General features: G+C 38.9%; 1 protein-coding gene across 2 annotated transcripts in view; it reads left to right on the top strand.

The window, feature by feature from the left end:
- Positions 1-18,263, top strand: part of MCC (MCC regulator of Wnt signaling pathway) — a 216,120-nt gene that overhangs the window by 58,828 nt on the left and 139,029 nt on the right. The window contains exon 1 of one of the 2 annotated variants that reach the window (XM_086629429.1): positions 1,783-1,839. The exons of the other annotated variant lie outside the window; for it this stretch is intronic. Within the exon in view, the coding sequence (XP_086485555.1) occupies positions 1,783-1,839 (57 nt within the window). Of the gene's footprint in view, positions 1-1,782; positions 1,840-18,263 lie in introns of those variants that run through there. 2 annotated transcript variants of the gene reach the window in all.

Genomic DNA, 18,263 nt, shown 5'->3' on the forward strand with positions numbered 1-18,263 from the left:
GTGCTCTCAAGGAGGAGAGTGATGGTGAGTGGAGGCAATGCAAGGCTGGCATGAGAAGAGGAAGGGAAATCCAAAAAATATGGACTGCTAGAAAGCAAACTGGAGAACAGTAGAATACAGAAAAGAGAAGGGAAAGGCTGGAAAATAGACCTGGAGGATGAAAATAAAAAGTCTTATAAAGAGATTGGGGCATTCCCTTTGGCCCTTGTGCCAGAGGAGAGTTGCAGTTCCTGATGCTGAGCTCGGAGGAAGAACAGGGACCCAGAAACTGCCACTGCTTTTTAGTATCATAGAGCGAGATACACGTGTTTGTCTTGGTTCTTGCTCTTAATGTGCTTTCTGTATTGTCATTCGGGTGAGTTATCCCTATGTCTGCATCCTGATATTAATCTGTGATTAACCGAGGAGGGAAAAAAAAAACCCACCACAAAATTATTTTCAAAATGTTGCCGTTGGAGAGCGTTGTTTCCCATGTTAGTCTTTTTGCCAGAGTGCTAGAATTGTGCCTCAGCTTGTATAGCATTTGTTCCTGTTTCTCGTGTTTTGTTGTTTTTTTTTTCTGAATTCATTTGACACTTTAATAATACATTGTATTAGGATGATCATGTAATTCAGCTGCAGGGTAGGGTATTTCCTACGTCTAACTCCAAAAGTGCATCATAATCGAGCATCACGAAATGTGTGGGACTGTCACTATATTTTAGAGGATGGAGATAAGGGGAAAGGAGGTTGACGGTTCTTGCAATGGGTGCGGCTCTTCCACAACTCCAGCTTGCTCAGAATTTTTCTATATTATTAGTTGAATGTTGAAAGCAAATGCTTTTTTTTTCTGTCCTTCTTCCAGAAGCATCTCCGTGAAGTCTTTGTAAAATGCCAGAGTGTTACATAAAATCTGTAGCTTTCTAATGGTGCTTTTGGGCTTACTGTGACCTTTTAAAATCATTACAACCCCCACCCTCTAAAGCCCCCCAACTTTCCTTACATAATTGCACACGGGAATAGGGAAATAGAAATCCAATTTATTGTTATCCAGGTGGCATTTCCTGTTACTTAGCTGTATAGTTCTGTGTATAGTAATTAGTATGCAGAAAGCTGGAAAGAGATGCCTGTAATTCCAAAATGAACTCTCCCTCCCACTTGCACTCTCCTTTTAGTACCGCCCCTTCCATGCACCCTTTAGCCAGCAGCAAGACAGCTGTGTTTGATCATAAACCACTTAAACTCCAGGCTCGCTGGCAGGGGAAACTTTAGCGTGAAGTGCAGCATTGGTTCGTCTCGGAGAAGGGAGATTTCTTCTCTTTTCCCTTCTCCCTCCCTGAACACTGAAGACTGTTAGCGGCACTCTCCTTTTAATTTCTCTGTGAACTTGCACGGAGCTCACCAAATTTTTCTGAGTACATTAAGCGGCATCGGGAGATGCCCTTAAACAGAGTTGTGGAAAAGAGCAGCGTAAAACAGACAGCAGTGATGAAGCACGACTTGCAGATGGACTAAGACAGCCCTGGGATCCTGGCAAGCAGTTCCTTCCCTGCGTTCTCTGAGTGCTGCACAGCACTAGCAAGTCTCTTGCAGCAATGGATTGCCTGTGAAGTCAAAAACCAGTTTGACTCTTTCAGAAAATCTTGCATTGTTAATTTGAACTATCAATGTGGAGTAAAAATGGCTGTCTAGAGCAAAATGTGTAAGACGGAAAAATTTTGGAGAAGAAAGTATTGAATCAGTTGAACAAAGCTTCGAGGCATTAAAATCTGCAGAAATCGTCAAGCCCTGAGAAGTCTAATCATGAATTCTGGAGTTGCTATGAAATATGGAAATGACTCCCCTGCAGAGCTGAGTGAGGTAAGCAATTTCAGTGCCCTTCTTTATGCTTTAAAAAGAAACGCTCCCCTTTTGGGCTTTCGGTCTGCAAGCAATGCAATTAAAAATTAATGGAATATGTATCTCGCTATAACTTGTCGTGCCAGTCAGGAAATGACCTGAACTTTTTTACTCTGAATAACTGGTGAAAAGCAAATGGTTGTAACCATGTAGAGACATTTTTCCTGTTATCCTGCAGCAGAGATTCCCTTGCCTCCTAAGAGCTATGTTTATACCCAACATTCATCTTTGCAGTAGGTGAAATATGGAGATCTCAGCTGAGATTAAGCAGATGGTGACTAATTTAGGAGGGAAGTGGGGTGAGTGGAAGATGACAAATATTTACTGATAAGACAACAACATTGGCAGAAGTTGTGTTTGCTTGTATTTAGCCAAGGTGATGTTGTTTCTTTAGGTTAAATGAATTAGGTTACTTCCCTTCCTTGCCTAAAAGAAAACAAGCCATGGGAAACTTTCTGCTTTTCCTTTGGAAACCATAATAAACTGTTATTTCTTGTAGTTGTGGGTATGTCTGTTTTATTTATAACATGAATGTGTGTGTGTTTTTAATAAATCTGAAATTAAAGCCATATCAGATGTTATGCCAATGCTTAATAAATATTTTAGAAGTGGTATGTTTTGTCAGTTACTGAAATATCATGGATCTGTCATCCTTATGGGCTTTACTGAGAACTGCTAATTTAGTTATGCTATGAAATCCCAAGCATTTGATTAAGGTCATTTTGTGGAAAACTAAATCTGCAGTCTGTATTGTCTCAGTTTAACTGAAATGCTTCTCTTTCCTTTTTGCCCATTTCTTTGATACACCTTTTACTGTAACATTTCCTTTGTTTACTTTCTATGTTTGGTTTCTTAGGAATATTAGATAAGATATGCCTGGCAGAATGAGAGAGTTAACAATTTCTAGAGTTAATTGTACAGAGAAAGGAGTCACTGAGGTAGAGAATGGAAAAAAAAAAAATCAGTAGGCTACTGAAGGGGAAAACAGAGTAAATGTGTGAGACCTAAGCAAGTGCAGTACCCCGCCATGCCAGAGGAACAGTAGGTTTCTGACTGGGCAGCTCTGGAGAAGGAAATTTCACATGTGCTCCTACTTTAAGTACAAAAGAGTTCAGTTTCATTAACTCTGTGTTACTTTTTCAAATGATGGCTTAGAAATTGTGTATTGGCAACACAGCGTAAATGGAGTCCATGAACACCATAAAAGCCCAGGTTACTTTTGGTAGGAGTCTGCCACGGTGTTTCTGGCTATGGTTATAGTGATGGCTTGCTGATCACTGCTTTCTATCCCCTCAACATTTAATTTTTACAACTGTGCAGGATCACATGAAACAAGGAGCATCGCGAAGGTTTGATACTTGAGTTGTTACTTGGAGCAAGCAGTATTTACTGGTAGCACTGCTATCTTGAAATAGTACCTATTCAAATTTACTTCACACATCCACAAAGTAAAGCTTTTGGTTTAAGACATACCGTTTTCTTCCGATATTTTAACATGGGAAACATTGAAAGAAGTCTGTAACTGTGCACCATGCAACATTTTTTTGTCTGTTTTTTCCAACAAGCTTACTTTAATACTGAATTTACATTTGTACTCTGCAAACGTACCAGGGAACATCTTACACTCCTAACTTTCCTAAGCTGCTGATCATAATTTCTTTGCTGCTAGTCTTCATCTTTGCAATTTGAGCTGCTTACTTGAGCGCTGTTTCGCCTGTGTCACTCAAAGGGCTGGATCAGCTTCACCCTTGGTCTTGGATGTTTTGTGTGCTTTGAATGCAATGTGGAGGCCTTAAAGAAGCATCATATTCCACCTCCCATAGGGTAGAAGATGCATAAGTACTCTGAGATGCAGTTACTCATCTCTAACCTTTAATTACTCCACAAACTCCCTGTAATTTGTATGCTCATATCAAGCCTTTTACTGTTGGTGACTGTTTTGCTTGCTGTAATGGAAGATAGAAAGCCCAGGATAAAGGTTGAAGACATGGTTTATATATCTATGTTTCTCACTTCTTTGTCATGCTCTCCCCCTTTTCCTTCCTTTCTAGCTGTATCTTCTGTATACCGTCTTTATTTTTGATCACTGGAAGACAGGAACATTGTGTTCATTTAAACAATGGAAAAATCTGGAACTGCTTGCAATAGGAACTTGATTAAAGGACTGCTGTCTTAGTGTGTTTTCACCTGCACCTCTACCTTTACAGTCAGCTCAAATTTTCAGATTACTGTGGGCTCCTACCAGTGTATATGTATGAATGGCAAATATTGTAACAGACCAAGAAAGGCTATGATTCACATGATCTACAGTGGGTTTTGCCATAGGTGCCTTGATCTCTTTATCTCAGTACATGGAGCTCTAGGCATGAAACTACTGTTATTAAAATAAACAGGAAAACGACAAAGCCCTGAAGATATAGTAACTGCATTCTTGAATGGATACATTAGAAAAAATAGAAAATTAAATTATTGCAATTCATTCCACTTATATTGAAACTTTCTACTTGAGATTTACATCTCTCTTTAGGAAATTGGCAAAAATTAAGGCATATCTTTTTTTCAAGATACCGTCTGATTGTAGAAACTTGTGTGTGGTTGAGGTATGCTGTTCCTAAACTCTTGTCCAGGTAAACAGAGATCTTGATAATCTTTATTTACTCCCCTTGCCATGGTCCAAAGGTCACGCAGAAAGCAGAAAAAAAGTCTGATTTCTGTCGTAGGTCAATCAGACTTCTACGAAACTTATGCTTTGTGAATCCCTAGCTCCAGAGTTCAAGCTGTTGTTTATTGGTGCTTGTATCACTACCCGTTACCCTACTTCTTCTGCTTTTCTCTCCCTTCTGCCTTCTCTTTATCCCAAGAAGGAAAGATTAGCCAATGTGCTGTTTGCATGGTAGATTCAGTATGTTGTAGCTGCATAGAAGTGGAAGCAGCATTGTTCTTACATAGCAAGGTTTTCTGGGTGGTGGTGTTAGGTTTGGAGTTTTTTTAATATATAATACACCAAGAGAGGCAAACCTAAAAATTCTAGAATTTGCAGATGACTGTTGCTGTACTCCATGAGAACGTACGACAGCCTTTAGTACCTTTGTAAATAAGTAACAATGTCCAGCCAAGCCCAGTTCTACTGTTATGAAATGGGCCTTCACATGTCAATATTATGGCTTAACATGATTTGCAGAGTTTGCTTTTGAAGGCTCGATCAAGGAAGGATGTGATTTGTATGCAGTACATGACATCCAAATAAAGTGCTCTTTGGATCCCTTCAATTTTTCTGTCATACAATACTGTAAAACATTTAATGTAATCACAAGGCATATTTTTAAAGCCAACATCATGGACATTTCTGAAAACATGTACAGGTAAACAGTTTGGTACACAGAAACTGCAATTACAGACTGTTTTTACATAGTTAAAAGTGAAACTTTATGTCAGAATTTATATACTTTGAACATATTAGTTCAGTTTTTCTTCAGAAAGGGGTGTTCATCTAGGAGCAGCTGGATTGTCTATTCAATGTTCTTCTTCTTCCAAATTCAAAGACACCATCTTTGACTCTGCAAGTCCCTGAGCCTTGGATGACTTTAAGCCCCAGCATTCTGGGGAGGTATCACTACATACTAGCTTTTTTCTTGTACTGTCCCCTGGCCATTCCCTGTTGAGATGATGTGCTGAGGTAGGGAAATCTGTGGTCTGACCTGGTACACCTATTGGGCTAAGTGTAGTCAGCAGTTATGCCCATGCCTAATTCTGGGACAGTTTAAATTAGTAATGTAGGAACATGAAGGAAATGTAAGTACCAAACTTAATGATATTTTTCTCAGTTACGTACTGAAGGGCTAAATGATGTCCTTGGTTTAAGAGCCAAATTATGTTCTTAAATGTAATTTTCGTTGAAGTGAGCCTTGTGAATTTGCTGATGGCAAGACTATGCCTAAGAGTTTTTGTTGTGGGATAAGGGCTGGTATTATAGTATTGCAGTGCATTCAGTACTTTAGATGGAGATGATCTGTGTAATGTCATTGTTTATTGTATACTTTTAGCACTTGCTGAATGGTGTTTAGCTTCTAAAAGGATATGTCCTTCTCTGCACAGCAAAATTAGAAGATACTGTGCTGCTTTAGGTCTTTCTTTGTGCTTGGAAGTCAAGTCTTTAGGATGTGAATGTTGTGGCTTGCAGCATTAGATACAGCTACATATTCTTTAGCCCTTTACTTTGAGTGGAATAAACAGGTGGGCTATTTGTCTTGGAAAAATAAGTATTTTATTTATTCATTTCTTTATTTTAACAATGGGATATTTAAAATTTTGGAGAGAGAAAGGAAAGATAGGATTCAAAGTTTATATTTGTGTAGGAAGCAGAATAGTGAGCTCATAAGAAGAATTTCACCAAAATCTTGTGTGTAATACCAGATGTGAAAACATAAAGCAAGTGTCAGGTTTGAAAGGCTTAAATTGTGACTTTTTTTATAATTTTATGGTAGGACATTATTGCACTTTATCTTTTAAGATTTGTTAAAATCTTAGAAGATTTTAACACTTAGAAATTCACTGCTTAGAAATTACACTTAGAGGCAAAACTGATGTAGAAGAATTACAGAAAGAAAACGGGCTGCATGGCTTGAAGCTATGTACATAAGGCCAGTGAGTAGGTCTGAGGGGAGCTGCGGGGTGAGGTGGGTAACCAGCAGAAGAGGAAGATACTGGGCCAAGCCTCACCGGCAAGGGAAAAGTCCAAGAGTGGCAATCCCCACCCTGAGGTTCTTTCCCATGTATGTGTCTGTTCTTTTAGAACAAGCATCAGCTTGTGCTCACGCTGTACATACCCATGAGGAAAGAGCAGTGGTGGAATGGGGAACAGGTTTTGTATGCATTCAAGGCTAGGATTAAATCTCAATCAATCTCTTGGTTTTGTCTTCCTGGGTTTGGTAGCCTTCTCGTTAAGACAGTCAGCGTGTAAATGTCACACTAATATTGCATCTACTTCCTGAATCGTCTCTGGACATGCAACAAGAATGCCAGTATACTTTCAGTACTTCTTATGAGCAGGTAAATACCATTTCCTACTGCAATTTCATCTCTGCTACATGGCCTTGGCTGTCAGTGTCAAAGGTGTATGCAGCTTGTAACGTGGAAAAGTGTACTGTGTCTTGCCACAAGAGAAGGTATATGTTTCCCCCAGTCAGAAGATGTTTTGGCAAGTGTGATAAGTCCTTATTGTTAATCCTTTAAAATATTGCAGCCTTGCAATAGAAGAGTGGAATGTGATTATCAAATACTAAACATGGCATATTTTTAAATTTTTTAAAAGTTACATAACTGATTTCTTTGGTAACAGTAGACAAACAACAAACTGTGTGTCTCAGTTACACTGATATAATCTATCTTAATTTAAAAAAAAATTTAAATGGTAACTTTAATGGACATGCTCCTGGAGAGTGACCATCAAGTCTAAATGCAAGTTTTAGACTGGATACAATTCTACTCTATTTCATAGATCTACTACAGGTTATTTATCTCTTTGAAAAATCTAATTTATTTTTGAAGCTTATTTTGAAATCTTATGTTAAATTACATATGTGAAAGCATCCTTTGAAAGGGGAAAGTCAGCTTTCCTGGACTCATTTTGACGTCTACAGTTTTTTTAATAGACAGGTTTGCTGGTATATCATCAGTGAGCTGTACTGCTGATTTTAGGAACATGACTTAGAAAACGAACGTGAATCCGTAGTCAAACTGAGGGGACTCTGGCATGATCAACGTGTGTAAAATACAGTGTGACCGATGCATGGTATTTCCAGTGTAAAAAAACGTGGTGACTTCAAAGAAAATTTTTTTTTCTGGATTTCTATGAGCTGCTTATCAGTCACAGAGTGTGTTCCAGGCTTGGATGCTATTAAATTGAAGCACTATAAAAAGATTAGTCAAAATGCCCAGACACTGTCAGCACAGATAATACTCTTCTGCAGAGTCCTAATGAAAAACGACAAAGATTATGTAACTTATCTGTCTGATATTTTAATATTCCTTGCTCCTAAAAAATTGTGTTTGAAAAATGCCTTATGGGCTGAAAAATCAGTTAGGACAAATGTGTGCTGTGAAAGTAACATTAACAATGTATTGGATCCTCTAAATGCTTTTAGAGACTTGATGTTTTTATTCTTAGATAAAAAAGCCAGAATTCATTCCTGGGAGATTTTTGAAGATAAAGATCATTATACTTTCCTTCCTCCCCTTCTAACCTGCATTGGAAAAGAAAAATGTATTTCTGTCTTTGATCAGGCTTGGGCATACCAGGACATGGCTCTGTGTGGGAACAATTGCAAGAGTCTCCTTTCAAAAGGTATTTTTGTATATTCCTCTGCAATCTATAGATTTGTATTCTGTAAACAGAAGCTTCTAAAAGAAGAACCCATAGATTGCAGAGTTAATGTTTGCCAAGGCAGAAGTGTCTATGCTATACGTATGTGTGAAGAGGGGACACAGAGAGAGGCTTTGTAATGAGATTGGACAGCTATAGTGGGCTATAATGAGGTATTTTTATTCTGGAGCTCTTGAGTATTTGGGTATAGAATTGAAGAGGAAATGTGTTCTTGTTGCTTCTGATTTTTTCCTCATGTTGGAGTTTTATTGTGTTTGAGACATATAGTATTTCTAGGTGCAGATTTTACTTGTGCTGGGAATTTCTGCCTTCTAAATAGCGTGGAAAAGCCTATTTGAGCTCTTCTGTTGCATGTAGTAATAATGTACCAACTTATGTACTCCGTAGGGAAGTGTGGTGATCTCTAAATTCAAAGATTCTCTGAGATGGAAGGACAGAAGTTTGGTGTGAGGATCTGGTGCTGGTAAAGATATGGTGGCAGTTGGCATTAGTCAGTCCCATGTCAGGATTTGCCATATAAACAAATCTTCTGCGTGAATGATTTGTATTTTCTGAATATTTAGATTTTTACCATCTCTAATGAACAGAAATACTCATTAGGACTCTGGAAATTGGCTTACGTATTCCAACTCTGTTGTTGTAATCACACATGAAAATCTGCCATTGAAATTAAAATATTAATTGACAGAAATCTTTTTAGTCCTGCCAAATTCAGAGAAATACAGAAATAAGTTTTTTTTCAGTATGCTTAGTTGTACCTTGCCTGTGTGTACATTTTTGTCCTAGATCATAAAGTTGACTAGACAATATTGCCTTCTTTTTGCAAGCAAAAGCTTCTGAAAGTATGTAGTTGGTATCTAAAGTTCTAAAGGAAAAAAAAAAGCAAAAAGACCCCAACAAACTGGTTTTATTTTCCCTCAGTTTTTTGGTATTGTTATTTGTGATGACATTTATTTTTTTTCAGGTCAAGTATTAAACCAGCATCTTGGTTGAAGAGGGGCCTTGGTGGTAGAGATGGCACCTGAGCCATTTGGGACTTGGGCTATGTCTCCTTGTGTTGACTTTGAGTAAATCCCCGTGCTTCTCTGTGCATATCTTTTCTTTGTCTTGCCTGCCTTGGCCGTAAACTCTCCTACACTAAGGATTGCTTCTTATTGTTGTTATGGTGAAGCTGCGATGGGACTACAGGTCTTTATTTGAGTACTCATAATTAATAATGATTTGAGTCACTTAAAGATCCCAAGATACTTCTAATGAAAAGTCAGATGTCAGCAAAGAGTCGTGGTAGAATTCAGAATCTGGCATTGCATCTGTTATGTAAACTGGAAGCAATCATGGTAACAGGTAACCGTTTCCACAGTGGCGTTCAGTCATCCACAGTTCACTTCTCCATTTTGTGGTCTGAAATTCTGTTTGGAGTGCCGCCCTATGCTGTTCAACTGCTGTCTTGATATGCACATCGGAAAAGCTACTTCTCTCAATGCAAGCCTATATTGTACAAAATATTTTTAAACAATATGCATGTAAATATTTAACTTTAGGAGGTGAGCATGAAGTTGAAGCAGAAATGCTTGTGGTGTTTAAATTTGTGTTCATTTTTAAACATGACTTAACTTTGTTCAGATGTTTCTGCAGTATCCAGATGTTTTAAATATTTTCGTTTTAAATATTTCTAAATGCAGATAAAAACGTGATCAGTGTGCAATGACTGAAGAATTACTGGCATTACTTAGTATCTTAAGAAGATTTTACTTTGAGTGTGTCATTGCTTGCTTGTGCTTGTGTTGTTCCACTATTTGCAGCTAAAGGAAAAGGTCTTAAAAAGGACAGTTAATTATTAATGACTGCTGTCATAATAAACACAATTATTTTTATTAAAGGACAGAACATTGAACAAAGTAAGATGGAAGTAGATACCCTTGTTAAAATACTAGGTTTGTCTTTATGTGTTAAATATGTATAGTCATTAAGGAGACTCCAAAATTTTGGTTCAAAGATTACCTTTATAATAAAGCTTTTAAAAAATGTTTATTGTAACATAAGACAGAGTTAATATTTTCAGGTGGAACGGATACTGACATCCATTAAGATTGCTTCCTAATGTAAACTTCTGTTGCATTCTAGCTTTGCAAGACTTAGACTGTTGAAAATGCAGTCTTCTATAAGCTGAATTTCTTTGGAAAATTACCCAACGAAATGTTACGTTTGTTTCCACAAATGAAGCTAGTGAAACACACTAGCTGTTAGAAGTACAAGAACATCTGGTGGTTCTTTGCTGCTGCCACACAGGTTTGCGATAGAACTTGGGATTTGGCAGGGTATTAGCATTTATGTGATTTCGTTTTAACTGACGTTGTGAAAGTATCCAGGGAAGGGGGCAAAAATGGTTGCAAGTGCTCAGTACAAGATTTGTCTAGATCGTAGCAGCTAAAGCTTCCGCAATGAAGATTTCACTAAGTGTGAAGATATCCGCTCTTTTCTGGCTCCAGACAATCCCCACTCTTACCCATCCAGTCCAGCCTTGTCAGTTTCTGGAGACCATGCTTTCTGATTAAAAGTTGTAAAGGATTTGGAAATCAGGAAAAGACGCAAGGGAGAAAAGACTCTGGCTGGCAGGTACAAAGGAGGCTGGAAGGTGCGCTGGAAGGAGGAACCAGGACTTGAAGTAAGGAGGTGGCATAGAAGGACAAGGTAGCAGAGGTCACTGGGAGTAATCCTTGGGCAGGAGGCTGGGTACGTTACAAAGTCTCTGTGCTGGGAGATGAGACTGGGGACCTGTGAGTTTAGGGGGAGAAGGTGACCGAGAAGGGTATGGGTGAGACCTGGCTGCGGGCTGTGGAACCAAGAGTTGGGGATAGAGGAGAATGGAAAAGAAGCCCAGAAGGGAGAGATTAGACCTGAGTATACGTGTGTATAGGAAATATATGCAAGCTTCCCATCTGTGCAGAGGAAGAACCTTGTACAGTTGCAGTATCCATTTTAATACATTAGTGCAAAGGCTTTGAATTATGTTTGTATTAACATTGTAAATCTAGCACTTTAATTCTCAGCTGTTGGGTTTTGAACCATGATAATGCTTCTTTTTAAAAAAACTGGTTGGTTGTAGCATTATTGATTGCATGGTAAATTTTGTAAATTACCATCACTAACCTTTGTAGAGTTTTGGAAATGCTTCAGCAGGTGCGTGCTGGATTTTATTGCAGATTACCAGGATGTCACTAGAATGTAATACATCACAAAGCAGAAATTTGCATCAGGCTTATGGAAAACAGCCATCTGCTGATAACTGAAATGAGATACTGTTTTAGAAAAAGCCATTTATACATTTTAAAATGTGAGGTTATTTCAGTGTTTGCTAGAATCATAACAGCACCTCTGGTTTCTGATCTGCCAGAGCAACTTTTTGAAACGTTTCCAAAAGCCTAAATTACTTAGTTGCAATGATGGAATTATAATTGTCAACACAGAACTATGATGCATGGTTATGATGACAGAGAAGTATAAGATCATTACTGTGCTATGTGGTAAGTTGAAAATTATTTCATTGACAGCTCAGTGCTCTGCTGAACCATGATGAAGGTGGTGTTCCCACAAAACAGCACAGGTGCCTGTCTTGCTAAATCTATCCTTTGCAGACTCTAAGCCCAAACGTGTCGTTTACTTGCAAACACGTATTAGCTGGCCTTCATCTACAGGAGGCTGAGATAACTCTGCCCCATACTGTTCTCATTCGCTATTAGGAGTTGTCCTTCAGAGGGCAGAATGTATCTAGTTTGATAATCTTTTGCACTTTGCATCCTATCTAAATTGCACAGATTGCTTACTCGTTTCTACTGCCAGGTATTAATTAGTAGAATCTAGCTTGTTAACTGTAGTTGGAGTTGATACTACCATTCTTCAAGTGGCACATCAGCTATATCATCCTTTCTTGGACTTCCCAGGCTAGTGTGCTTGAGATGGGTTTTACAGCCACATACAGAAGCCAAAGTATTATTGTCATCTGCAGAGAAGACCACTTAGGAATGGTGTGCTGATTATGCTCAGGACCGTTGTTTGTTGCCAAATCTGCATGAGACAAGTTCATTTTTCCGCCCTTTCATTTCTTTTTCCTTTTTGCTTGCATAGTGTAGTACAGCATACTTTTTGCAAGTTATTGATGTTACTGTTGTCTGATTTACTGACTTAGGTGGTTCTTTGTTTTTAAACTGATGTGCAGATGTACTCACTTAAACTCATGGTGGTCTACCTGTTCATCAGCTTGTTCTTTATATACGGTACTCTGACTCCTGTAGGAACAAATTATTCTTTCATGGTGCTTGATATACCAGAAGTCAATGTTCTGCCAGGTATAACTAACCTGACCCATACTAAATAAGCATTTTCTTTCAATTAAATCAGTAAATGAATTAAATCTTTGAGGAAAAAATTATCTCTACCTGTAGCATGATGTGTCAGTTAACCGCAGTGAATGATACCAGTATGATAGCAGTATTGAGGTGACTGCTATATGTGAAGGAAAAGAATTGTTACAGTATTGTTATGATGCCTTTCTTCTGTCTTATGAGATGCCAGTTTTAAGAATCTCTTTTATTTCTCCTTCTCTGCTGGTGGGTATCTTCCCTGTGGTGCAAAGTAGAAAAAAAAGTATTGATTCATGACAGTCAAGCCATGATGGCATGGAGATCTGTATTAATTTAGTTCCACTGTGAGAGATGTCTGCAAAACGCAGAACTTTTTTTCATGCTTCTTAAAACATACGGATTCTGTCTTACATCCTGCGGGGCTGAATACCTGTGAACACCCATAATTTTCTCTCTTTGTAAAACTCCATGTGCTTGAATTTCAATACCTACCCTTTCTGCAATGGAAATAAATATGCTAATTGCTTTTCATGAAAGTAGATTTTCTCCTTTCCTATGAGAATTTCTTTAACTTCCTAAATTTCTGTATTGTGTGTTATGCTGAATCTCTTTTTATGCCTTATTTAAACACTTTTAAACCTAATAATTGATGCCAATGAGGCATAGGTAAGTGTCATATCTCATTCAGAATCATTATAATATTCTTCAGTAATGAGATTTCAGTTTCTATTACAGAATCACAGAATGGTTGAGGCCGACAGGGGTCTCTCGATGTCATCTGGTCCAACCTCCCTACTCAAGTGGAGTCATCTAGCGCCAGTTGCCCAGGACCGTGTTGAGACCATTGCTGAGTATCTCTAAGGAGGGAGACTCTACCACCTCTCTGGGCAACCTGTGCCAGTGCTTGGTCACCCTCACAGTAAAAAAGTGTTTCCTGAACCTCCTGTGTTTCAGTGTGTGCCAGTTGCCTCTGATCCTGTCACTGGGCACCACTGGAAAAAGCCTGTCTCCTTGCGCCCTCCCTGCAGGTATTTATGTACTTTGATGAGATTCCACTGAGCCTTCTCTTCTCCGGGCTGAACAGTCCCAGCTCTCTCAACATTTCCTCATAGGAGAGATGCTCCAGTCCCTTCATCATCTTGTTGGCCCTTCACTGAACTCTCTGCAGTATGTCCATGTCTCTCTCCTACTGGTGATCCCAACACTGGACCCAGCACTCCAGATGCGATGTTACCAGGCTGAGTAGAGCAGAAGGGTCACTTCTCTCGATCTTCTGGCAGTACTTTGTCTAAGGCAGCCCAGAATACCATTAACCTTATTTCGGTCAAGTTGCTGGCTCACATTCAACGTGGTGTTCAGCAGGACCCCAAGGGCCTTTCTGCCAAGCTGCTTTCCGGCTGGGTGGCCTCCAGCATATATTGGTGCCTGAGGGTGTTCCTCCCCAGGTGCAGTTCTTTGCACTTACCCTTGCTGAACTTCATGAGGTTCCTGTTGGCCTATTTCTCCAGCCTGTCCAGGTCCCTCTGGCCGGCAGCATGACCCTCTGGCATATCAGCCTCTCCTCATAGTTTGATGTCATCAGCAAACTTGCTGAGGATGCACTCTGCCCCATCATCCAGCTCATTAGTGAAGATATGAAACAGTATTGGTCCCAGTAATGACCCCAGGGGTAACTGCTAGTTACTATCCTCCAACTAGACTTTGTTGTGCTAATAACCACTCTCTGGACCTGGCCATTCAACTGGTTTTTAGTTCACCTCACTGTTTGCTCATCCAGCCCACACATCAGCAGCTTCTCTAGGTGGATCTCATGAAAGACGCAGTCAGAGGCATTCCTGAAGTCCCAGTAGACAGTATCCACTGCTGTCCTCTCATCTGCCATGCCAATGTAGAAGCTGATCATGTTGGTCAAGCATGACTTGGTCTTGGTGATGCCATGCCGACAATGCCTGATGATTTTCTTGTCCTTAATGTGCCTGAAAGTTATTTTGAGGATTAGCTTCTCCATCACCTTCCCAGGAATCGAGGTGAGACTAACCAGTTTGCAGTTACCCAGGTGCTTCTTCTTGCCCTTCTTGAAAATAGGAGGGACTTTAGCTTTCCTTCAGTCTTTAGACACTTCTCCCAGTCACCATGATCAATCAGTGATTATCAAGAGTGGCCTCACAATGACATCTGCTAACTCCTTCAGCATTTCTGGGTGCATCTCATCAGAGCACGCAGTTATGTGTGTGTAATTTGCTTGAGTTTTCTCTGACCTGATCCTCTTCCACCAAGGGTTCATCTTCCTTGTTCCAGCCTTTCCACCTGGTCTCTGGGGCCTGGGATTCCTGAAGGCGAGTCTTGTGATTTAAGACTGAGGAGAAGAAGGCATTCAGTACCTCAGCCTTTTTTATGTCCTGCATCACCAGGTCCCCTGCCTCATTCAGCTGTGGGCCCATGTTTTCCCTAGCCTTCCTTTTGTCACCTGTCTACTTACAGAAGCCCTTCTTGCTGTCTTTGACATCCCTGGCCAGACTCAATTCCATTTGGGCTTTGACTTTCTTAACTTCACCTCTATGTGCTTGAACAGTGTCTCTATATTCCTCCCACATTATCTGCCTCTGCTTCCACCTTCTACATGGTTCCTTTTTGTGTCTGAGTTTTGCCAGGAGATCCTTGTTCATCCATGCAGGCCCCCTGGCATGTTTGCCTGACTTCCTACTTGCTGGGATGGACATCTCTTGAGCCTGGAGGAGTTAGTTCTTGAATATTAATCAGCTTTCCTGGGCCTCTTTTCCTCCAGGACCTTATCCCATGAGACTTTTCCAAGGAGATGTTTGAGGAAGGCAAACTATGCTGTCCTGAAGTCTAAGGTTGTGATCTTGTTTTTTGCCTGCCTCTCTCCTCTCAGAATCCTGAACTCCACTATCTTGTGGTCATCACAGTGATCAAATAATATTTCTGTAAGTGCATGAACTATTGTGCGTTTGAAGATGATAGAAGCATAGTATATATTGGAACCAAAACGAAAAAAAAAATCATTTTTAAAAAGCACTAGGGAACTTTTGTGAATAAACAAAATACTTGCAAGACCATTTAGTAAGTAAGTTAGTTCTGTCAGAAACTTCTGTGTCTTGGAGTGGCAAAAGAGTCGTATCCTACCATAATTAATCCCTTACGAGAAATACACATCAGAAGTTTCCTGTTTATTTAAATAATTTAAATAATTCATCTCGTTCTGCAGAATGTTATGCTTAGGATGTAGTAGATTTTCCGTGGTTCTGCTCTAAAAAAGCAACAAAAAATAAATGGCAAACTACTGCAAAGGATGGCCTGTGCTGCTTAAAAAAAAAAAAAAAATAGAAAAAGGGAAAACCTTTCCACTGTTCCTCTTTGTGCCCTTGCTGCTGATTTTTAGAGTAAATTATAGCGGCTTTTCATGGAAGAAGTTTTCCTCCCAGGAGAGCAAAGGAAGAATTTTGCAGTTTTAATTCTTACTAGATGTCGACATTATATGTGTTCTATTACATATATTGCTGCCTTCATAAGGATCTGAAAAAACAGTACTACAGAAATCAGAGTGGGAAAGTTTAAATTTAGGTTTTGTTTTTGAAATGCAGTAATGTGGGAGTTTCTAGTGATAATGAGTTTGCTGTTAGTGCAGAATTCCAGCTCAGTTTGTTCACCTACATTGGCTTTGAAATCAAACTTCAATTTCAAAGACATATTCATAGTAAATTCAATCTAAGAAGAATCTGATTAATTCCTGATGTCGTATAGGCGTCCTAGTTGTTTAGTACTGCATAGTACCAAGTTCCCTGGAGATTACAGATCTATCTGACATATCTATGTGTTACTGTCAGCAACTAATGGGACACCATTTCTGAGGAACATGAAATTCTGCGGTGATCAAAATCCATACATACTCTGGTCAATTCACAGTTTATAAGCACAGCTCCTAATGGATTAAAATAAAGTTAAAAATTAGTAGTCCCCTTCTCATTTCCAGTGGAAGGGAGTGTCTCTTCACACCACTGTTCTGTCATGGCGACATGAACACTCAGTTTGGTACTTGGCACAATCACGATGGAAGTACTCCACAGTGTGGGAAATGCAGAGAACAGGAGTTAGCATCCTTTGGGACAGGGAGAGGAAGAAGTGGGAAGATGACTAGCAGAAATTAACCTCAAACTTCTCATAAGAAGTTAAATGAGTTTCTCATTTGTGAACATTTGCCATTATTGCTGATTCATGACATAAAAGGGGTTTCAGGGTACCATTCTGAGTACATACTGAACACAACTGAGTTGGTGTTCATCTTATAAATTTAACAGCAGAGATTTTTTTTATGCCCTACGTCTTGACTGTTTAAACTCCATCTTATATTTATGTGGTCTCTTTCTTTCTCATGTGTTGTCACCAGAGCTCAATGGCTTTTAGTGTGAAAAAAAAATGCAAATGAGTAGTAAGTTGCTGCAGAACAACGCAATATCTATAGTAAAACGTGATATATATATATATAGGAATTTATGATAATGTAAATTTTTTTTTAAAAAAAGAAAATATTCCCTACTTAAAAGAAATGTAGATAAAGACATAAGAGAACACTCAAGAATTCTAAAACTATTTTTGAAAGTGTGTTGGTTTTTTTTAGCTGTTTTGTATCACCTGTGGATTTCCCCTTCCCTTCTTCTGCAGTTGAAAATACGTGATCAAAAACAGATTTGCCATTGGGTTACTGAGAAATTAAAATGATGAATTTATGTGGTCTTTTGGAGTCAATGATGTAATTCACAGTCCAGTTACAGTTCTATTTTTCAGTATTTTCTAGATTATTTTTTTGCCATCCGACTGAGCTATGTCTAAAGCTGCATTTTTTTGATTTGGCCAAATGGGAATTGTGAACAGATGAGAACCTTAAATTATCTATCCAACTTATCCTGGAATGGTTAAACAACCAAGTTGCCAAGATTTAGTGGGTATTATTTAGGCCAAAGTGTAATACCCTGCCTTTTGTACAGAAAAGATAAATACAACAACTGATAGATTAAGCTTTGTGTTAGATTTGAAATGCCAGTAATATGCAGTACCATTGCAATGACAGTGAAGCTTTGTACTTTATAGTGCATTTCATTTGAGGAGCTGAAATAAGCTGTATGCCATTATTGATGCAATTCTGTCATTGTAGTGTATGAGAACTTATATTTCAGTTTGTTAATTACATTACAATACATGCTTTATCAGAAATCTTGTTAGTCAAACTGATAATTCAATTCCAGTTGCCTGGCTTGGTCTTGCAGAGTGGAATGTGTCTTATTGAGGCATGGTTATGAAATTACACTTAAAAAAACATTTTATAGAAAAGGTTTTTAGAGGATTTTAATGGTAGGCTGAGTTGGGACAGTTTTACTTTTTTAAGAATGACAGTGTTGGAGCTTTTAAGCAGATTTGATGGCACTGCTTGAAGAGATGTTTTGATTTAGTAATTTTGAGAGAATCCATTAAAGAAAAGGTGACCCTGACACATGGGATTTTTAGACCATGGTGTCTCCTATTTATGCATTTAAAGATAAATCATTAGCAAAATTTTTCTCAGTCCTTTTTCTCCTACCTCATGATAGTTGTATTTAGAGCCCGGAGGCTCAATCAGCAGATGTTTA

Source organism: Tauraco erythrolophus, chromosome Z (assembly GCF_009769465.1).
Source record: "Tauraco erythrolophus isolate bTauEry1 chromosome Z, bTauEry1.pri, whole genome shotgun sequence".
NCBI lineage: Eukaryota > Metazoa > Chordata > Aves > Musophagiformes > Musophagidae > Tauraco > Tauraco erythrolophus.